Source organism: Daucus carota, chromosome 4 (assembly GCF_001625215.2).
Source record: "Daucus carota subsp. sativus chromosome 4, DH1 v3.0, whole genome shotgun sequence".
Lineage (NCBI taxonomy): Eukaryota > Viridiplantae > Streptophyta > Magnoliopsida > Apiales > Apiaceae > Daucus > Daucus carota.
In genome coordinates this window covers 35,513,345-35,521,740 of record NC_030384.2, presented here as the reverse complement: position 1 = coordinate 35,521,740, position 8,396 = coordinate 35,513,345, and the positions used below count along the sequence as shown (strand labels likewise).

Here is an 8,396-nt window from a genome sequence, read left to right as displayed (position 1 = left end):
TATTTGTGCCCGCGGTCTAACATTTTAGAATGGAGAAATATTGTGTACTTATGACGCAAATATTTGTTTAATTATTTATTATATATTATAAATCTCAGTCTGCAGTTAATATAAAACAAAGCTGAATTTTTGATTACTGAAACGGTCGAATTTATATTTTCGCGTGACAAAAAAGGTCGAAAATATAAAATCTACGAGGAACGATCGAAAGATACTGAAATCTTTTAAAAGTTTTTAAATTTGAAAGTGCAGCAAATTTCCCGTCCCGTATTATTTTTGACCGGAAATTATTTTCGACTAAAATCATGGTGGGAAAAACTGGAGTGCATGGGCGGTCAAAAATAAAGTTATTTTCGACCGGCTTTATTTTTGACCTTTTCTGGTCGCTTTTACTATTTTCAACTGAATTTTTTATCGGACGTTTATGGTCAAAAATAGCTTCCGGTCAAAAAAGCGGTCGAAATGAGCCGCTTTTCTTGTAGTGTACTCATAATAGTCTAAAGTGGCTGTAGAGCAGAATTAAATTTACTCAAAATATATAGTTTTACAAAAGAATCATATTTAAAAAAAATATTTTGTTCGAGCGTTAACGAGAGGTGTATTTAACTCTAATTTTGATGGATTAACACTAATCTATGAATTTTAATGGATTGTATTTTATTTTGATTTTATGCATTTTCTTGATAAAATCTGATTGAACTGATTTAGAGTGTTTAGGATTTAAGTACAATATTTCAAAAACTCACAGGATGATCTCTTGAAATATAGTAGGACTTCGAAAATCATAAAATACACAATATAGACCTACAAGATTCATTATTTTATGATAGGAAAATGCTAGGCACTCCGAAATTTCTTCCCAAATCCTGGTTGGCGATATCTGATTGTTTACACTCACACTAGTAATAATCGGAGCTCCTGTACACATAAACCACCTAATTAAAATCATCCATAAACCACCTAATTAAAATCATCCATATCTCTGCCGCGTTATTTGTGGAAAAAAAATAGAGATAGAATTTGGGGTAGATAATATTACACTCTTTATGATATCCAAAAAAGTCATTGATATCATCATAATTTAATAGATTTTAAATAATTTTAATTAAATATCATCAGATTTGCAAATACAATTTAAAATCCTTATTAAATATCAATAGATTTTACTCACTCCATCCCCCCAAATTGTTGACATTGGGGGACGGGGCTAGGCACACATTCTAATGCTATCATAAAATATAGTTTGATAAATTATTTTGAACTTTTTTCTTTTGAATAAAAATTTACTATCTAAACTTTTATACAAAAAGATAAATTTTAAAAAAAAAAGTTATGAAAATATGTTTTATATGCGTCTTAAAATACGTTTCGAGCCATTAAAAAAGGTGTAAAGAAATAAGAGGCACAAAGGGAGTATAGAGGGAGTATTAGATAAATTGAAATCTAAATTGATCAATAACCAAAGATTTTTATACGTTTTTTAAAATCTACATTGAATAACCAAAGATTTTGATAGGTTTTTTAAAATCTAAATTGAATATACCGAAACTTCATAAATGAAAATAGAAAAATCTTTAAAATCTCAATTGAATATGCCTCGATTCTCCGACTAGATACACAAATTTCGTAAAAAACCTTAAAAAATTCATTTACAAGAATAGCTGTCAATATCAAGGAATACCTAATGCCGCAATTACCCCTGGACCAATTGCCCAGTTATAAATAGCCCCTCACTCACATAATCTCAACAGGCAACAGCAGCCATCTTAGTGCAAGATTTTTTACATCGCCCCTTTCTTTTCGCTCTCTTACAAACCCACTTACACCCCCTGAATCCCCAGCGGTCAAGCCTGAGCAGCCCGAGTGGCCCTGTACAGATTGATCGTGCCTGCGATGAAAGTCGGCTGCATCATTGGTAGAAAGGGAGAGGACGTCAGGAAGCTGTGTGCAGAGACTCGTGCTCGTGTCGCTGTTCTTCATGGGCCTGTCACTTCTGTTCATCGCATCGTGAGTATCTCATTTCTTAGATCTAGGGTTTTGAGATCTAGAGTTTTAGTTTCTTTTCGATTTACTTGTTAGTTTATTTTTGCCTATAAGCTTGTGATCTGATGAGAACCTGTGATTTGTGCGTTGTTGAAACTGGTGATATGGTGCAAATTACTGATTTCTTAGATCTAGGGTTTTGAGATCTAGGGTTTTAGTTTCTTTTGAATTTATCTTGTTGTTTATAATTTTGTTTATAAGCTTGTGATCTGATGAGAACCTGTGATTTGTGTTGTTGAAACTGGTGATATGGTGCAAATTACTGATTTCTTAGATCTAGGGTTTTAGTTTCTTTTCGATTTATCTTGTTGTTTATTTTTGCTTATAAGCTTGTGATCTGAGGATGAGAACGTGTGATCTGTGTTGTTGAAACTGGTGATGTGTTGCAAAGTAGTGATTACGATGATAGGGTTTTTATTATATAAGGTGCTTCTCATTTAATTTAAGTGATTGTTGAATTCAGGTGTTGATATCTAGTAAAGAAGAAGTAGATGCTGTGTTATCGCCGGCTATGGTTGCGGTTATGAGACTATCCAGACGAATAAATGAATTACCCGAGGGTGATGAAGATGATATTGAATCATCTACAGTGTCTTTCTGTGTCCATTTATTGGTGTCTTCTGGACAAGCATATAGTCTGATTTGTCGACAAGGGTTGACAGTCAAGTCGATGCAGGAGGCTAGTGGCGCCGCAATACAGGTTTTCTCAAGAGGTATATGTTTTGTTTGGAAATTATGTTGAGTATTAATTCCCTTTAATTGCATAATGTATCATAAGTGATGTGTTGGATTTTATCTTTGGTGATCTTCTAATTAGGTATACGATTTTGGAAGAGATAATCGATATTGTTTTAGTTGGCGAAGATATCTTGAATTGCAATATTTTGTGTTGCATAACTATGTATTTGCCTGAGATGGATACTTCTGCTTCCTCCGTCCATCATTTATATTAGTAGATGTAGATCCTTGTCTGACCTTTGGTGCCAATTTCTAAGGGCTTCCCTTTAGATTTGCCCACTCTTGCTATATTTGACTGCCATTAATTGGAACCAATAACTTTAGGCAATGATTTGTGACGGGGATTCAAAATATTGTATTAATGGTCTGCTCATTTTTTAAGTTGTCTCCGGACTAAGTATCCATAAGCCTAACTCCACGAATCAATTTGTTTCCACATGCCCATATCCATTATAACTTTGTTCCTGAAGTATAGTTCATCATTATGCTATGAGTCATCTAACACTAAAGTTCGTGTATAGATGAAGTTCCAGCATGTAATATCGATTCAGATGAGAAGGTTGTGGAGTTGAAAGGAGAAGCTATCAATGTTCTTAAAGCTCTTGAATCTGTTGTTGGACACTTGAGAAAGTTTTTGGTGGATCACAGTGTTCTTCCTTTATTTGAGAAGAATGTATGTTTACCTTTGTATACTTGTATAGCTTTATAATGTGTTTATGCTTTGAAAATTAAATTTTGCTACTTGACTTGTGAAACCACTAAATTGTGCCTCTATATATCCTTACTCGACAGACTGATAATGCTGACAAGATGACGCTGAACCCGACTACTCAAGCAGGATCTGATGGTAGTGAATTCTCTCTTCCGGTAAAGTGGGATGCACTGTATGCTGATCTCGAAAGGAATCAGGACCCTGTATCCTATTTGTCTGGGTGGCCATATAACGGACAAGCGGCTGGACTTCCAGGAATATCTTCTTTGGAGGTTGGACCTATTAATACTCAGGTTTGTTAATTCGCATTTGTACATTTACCATGTATTAGAGGGGCCAAATCTGGGATTTGCTTTTTCAGAGTTACTCTGTCTCAGTTGAGAATATATTTGCTGTTGAAGCGAGTGCTTGCCCATCCTTGGAAGAGATGAAGAAGCTTCCAAACAAAGTTTTGCTCAGGAGAGATAAGTGTTTATAAGATCCTGGCTAATTTTTTATTTTTTTTCATTCTGTAGGAATGTGTTAGCAAGCAGGACGAAGATCTCCTCAGGAGCTAATGTAATCAGAATTAGGGGACATGGTAGCTCCAGGATGTAAATGCTGGGATAAGATCTCCTTCTACATATATATGTTGTTTATATTTACATTTCCTGTATTCTTTTTGCCCACTTAGAGTCGTTGCTGGTTGTTCTGTTGTACAATTTAAGTAGATTGTTGGTTTAAGTTTGAGACAGATCAATGATTATATACAATTCCTTACTTCACACTAATAATCGGAGCTCCTGTATACACATAAACCATCTAATTAAAATCATCCATGTGGCCACGAATTATTTGTGAAAATTTTTTGAGATAGAATTTGGTGTAGATAATATTACACTCTTTATGATATCCAAAAAATTCATTCATATCATCATATTTTAATAGATCTTAAATAATTTTAATTAAATATTATCAGATTTGCAATTATAATTTAAAATTCTTATTAAATATCAATAGATTTTACTCCCTCCATCCCCCAATTTTTTACATTGGGGACGGGGGCTCGGCACGCATTCTAATACTATCATAAAATATTATCTGATAAATTATTTTGAACTTTTTTCTTCTGAATAAAAATTTACTATCTAAACTTTTATACAAAAAGATAAATTTTAAAAAAAGTTAACAAAAAATATTTTATATGCATCTTAAAATACATGTCGAGCCATTAAAAAAGGTGTAAAGCAATAAGAGGCGCAAAGGGAGTATTGAGGGAGTATTAGATAAATTAAAATATAAATTGAATAACCAAAGATTTTGATACGTGTTTTAAAATTTACATTGAATAACTAAAGATTTTGATACGTTTTTTAAAATCTAAATTGAATATACCGAAACGAGTTAAGTTTTATGGAGTACACAAAAACATTGGAGTATTGGAGTACAAAATTGGATAAAATATAATTTAGTCATCTAAATATAATTTTTTTTGTTCTACAATATTTGTAAACATTCTACAACCTGCCGATTATGTTCCACAATATAAACATTGTAATCAAAACGTAGAACAATTACTTTTATAAATCAGAGGCACCATGTTCTGCAACATAACTAATAAGCAGAACAAGAATCTTAATACTTGTTAAAGTTGAAAGATATTATTGATTAATTGATAATTATGATTAAGACAACTTATAAATGATAAATTATATACAAATTTCAATAATCAAAAATATTATTTTTGATTAAACTAAAAAATTATGACTTGTACTCCAATACTCCAATGTTTTTGTGTACTCCATAGAACTTAACTCAGTTCTATGGAGTACAAAAAATATTGGAGTATTGGAGTACAAAATTGATACAATATAATCTAGTCACTTTAATCTTATTTTTTTTGTTCTACAATATTTGTAAACATGCGACAACCTGCAGATTATGTTCTACAACATAAATATTGTAATCAAAAGATAAAACAGTGACTTTTATAAATCGTAGGACATTATGTTCTGCAATATAACTTATAAGCAGAACAACAATCTTAATGCTTGTTAAAGTTGAAAGATATTAATGATTAATTGACAATTATGTTTAATACTACATATAAATGATAAATTATATATAAATTTGGGTAATCATAGATATTATTTATGATTAAACTAAAAAAATATTATTTGTACTCCAATACTCCAATGTTTTAATGTACTCCATAGAACTTAGCTCTATATATATATATATATATATATATATATATATATATATATATATATAGGGTAGCAATCCATGGCATACCCTCTTATATGGAGTTACGTAGCACACCATTATAAATATATACATAATATATATTCTATTATATTTTTTATGAAATATAATTGCAAATTTTGATTATTAAACCGAAAACGAAGTTATACAATTTTTTTATTCTAAAGATCATCTAAAATTATGCAATATCTCAACATGATTCTATAACAGAATAATAATCATCCAGAATTATTCTGTTGTAGAATCAGTTTTGAAAATATACTTTTTTTAATCAAATTTTAAGTGTCAAATTACTTAAAATAGATTTATTTTATAGTACCCTATATTAGAATCATGTTTTATATGTATTCCAATTTATAATTAAATTGATGATTTATAGTGGCGCACTATGTAACTCCATATAAGGAGTCACTCTTTTGAATGTTGGCCTATATATATATATATATATATATATATATATATATATATATATATATATATATATATATATATTATATTCTTTTAAGTTTTACTAGGTCTTGTATTATGATTGCTCTAAGTACCATGCTAATGCTAAAAGCAACATATGGTAACTAGGAAGGAAGAGAAGTGTTTATAAAATTATGGCTAAAATATTTTATATTCTGCAGGAATGTATGGGCAGGCAGAACGAAGAACTTGTCTCCAGAAGCTATGGTAATGCAAAATAAGTTTCGAGGCCATTCTACTCCCAGCCAGAGTATTATAGACTGCATTATCCACACGGGTCATCAGGATGATGAAGATACGGCAGCTCTGGTTGTGACGGGGTCATTCTATATCTGTTGTTTTCATGTATATTTTATGTAATATTTTTGTTTGTAAGAGTCCTGATTGTTCTATTGAAAAGATTGTCGGTAGGTCTTAGACAGATGATTATACAATTAGTTTGGGAACTTGGATGGGTTGAGAAGAAATGTAGAGATTTGACTAGCGTACTCTCACCGTCGGTTACATATGTTTGTAATATTTATTTTGATTAATATTTTAATTTGAATGTTGTACAACATATTTGTTTTTTTTTTAATTTTTGGATATAAACTTTTTCTAAATAATAATTAATTAATCTTTTAGTACCTTATCTTAGCTGATATACAGACGAACTTTCATTTATCACACAATATAATCCACATATGACAAATTATGCTACATTGATTAGTGGAGGGACTTGTTTTATCAAAACCCAATAGATGTCATTCATTAATCATAAACTTATACACATCAGTCGAAATTGGTTTGATGAAATCTCTGAGAGATTGTCGTTGAGATAAAATGGAAAGTTGAAAAACATACATATGTATAAAAACATATTTATGCGAGTGGCTACAATGGTTAGATATCGATCTTTATCTATACATTTCACACCCTTTTTTATGAGCAAAAATAAGTTCTATATATCTACTTAATAAAATTACACTTTACATCTCGTATGTCTCAAACTCGATAGAACCTACCCCATTTTTATGGATGAACGTTAAAATTGACTGCTAACATTAGTCAATAGGGAGAAAATTGTTCTTTTATTCTACAATCCAGCAGCTGTTCTAAATCGTTCTAAAACCTCAATACCCAATTCAAACACAGCTGATTGTCTAGAATCCTAATTACTCTTACTTAGCCTAATCAGTTACTTGCAATTCATGGCTTCTAAAGCATTAATTCGTCTTAGTAGACCTGGTATGATTCTTCGCGCAAGATCGTAAAAAAATTACACTTATAATCAACACAACTAATGAATCGATGCCCAACATTTGAGTCGGTCCAAGACGTTCTCTCAACCACCGTCTTTGATGGCGTACAAAGACACATCTCATCCATGACGACCTAGATGAGATAGAAGATATTTAGGGTTTGTAGAGAAGACCTGTATATGATGAAAAAGAAACATAATTATATTAAGATGCAAAGAGCTGATATATACACAATAATATAATCGTTGAAATGCATAAATCCCGTTATATCCTTGAAAATTTTAACGTTAATGTCTTAATTTGATGCTAAAACGGACTGAGGGTGTAGCTTGTATCGGGTTTGAATTAAACACACGGAATGCAAAATGCAATTTTGTAAAGTAGAAATACAGAATTGATTTTTGGCCATAGAATAGGGATGCAAAATACTATTCACTCTCATATTATATACTTATATATAATAAGCGTAAGGGAGAAAATTTGGTCGCATGGTCCTGTGGTCCAAAAGCTTATCATCCGTTGGATCGTATATTGAACAAATAAGCACCGTTACATTAGAACAAAATTAAATTCTGTTCTATAAGGAAACTGACATCTACTTGCATGTTTATAATTCTTTTTTAGAATTCAAAACAAATTCTGTCTTTCATGTGTTTTTGGTTTTTTTTTAATTCAAAATAAATATTTCCTACAAATTTTAATTGTGGAATCGTATAAATCACACCGTCACAAGATTATTTTTATCCATCGGATCGTATATTGAACAAATAAGCACCGTTGGATTAGAACAAAATTAACTTTTGTTCCATAAGACAACTGATATCTACTTGCATGTTTATAAATCCTTTTCTGAATCCAAAACAAATTCAGTATTTCACGTGTTTATGATTTTTTTTTATCTAAAATAAATATTTTCTACCAATTTTATTTGTAGAATCATATAAATCGCA

At 30.9% G+C, this 8,396-nt stretch overlaps 1 protein-coding gene across 1 annotated transcript; it reads left to right on the top strand.

The window, feature by feature from the left end:
• The first annotated feature begins 1,764 nt into the window (after positions 1 to 1,764).
• Positions 1,765 to 4,252, top strand: LOC108218301 (RNA-binding KH domain-containing protein PEPPER-like). The gene is made up of 5 exons (XM_017391201.2): positions 1,765 to 2,007; positions 2,507 to 2,756; positions 3,303 to 3,454; positions 3,574 to 3,786; positions 4,009 to 4,252. Exons 1-5 carry the CDS (start codon positions 1,894 to 1,896, stop codon positions 4,048 to 4,050), a joined length of 771 nt encoding a protein of 256 aa, XP_017246690.1. The 5' UTR covers positions 1,765 to 1,893; the 3' UTR covers positions 4,051 to 4,252.
• Positions 4,253 to 8,396: the final 4,144 nt, after the last annotated feature.

Coding starts and splice junctions, on each gene's coding strand:
- LOC108218301 (XM_017391201.2), top strand. CDS start 1,894: ATGAAAGTCGGCTGCATCATTGGTAGAAAGGGAGAGGACGTCAGGAAG. Junction 2,008..2,506: donor TCACTTCTGTTCATCGCATC/GTGAGTATCTCA, acceptor TGTTGAATTCAG/GTGTTGATATCTAGTAAAGA. Junction 2,757..3,302: donor AATACAGGTTTTCTCAAGAG/GTATATGTTTTG, acceptor GTTCGTGTATAG/ATGAAGTTCCAGCATGTAAT.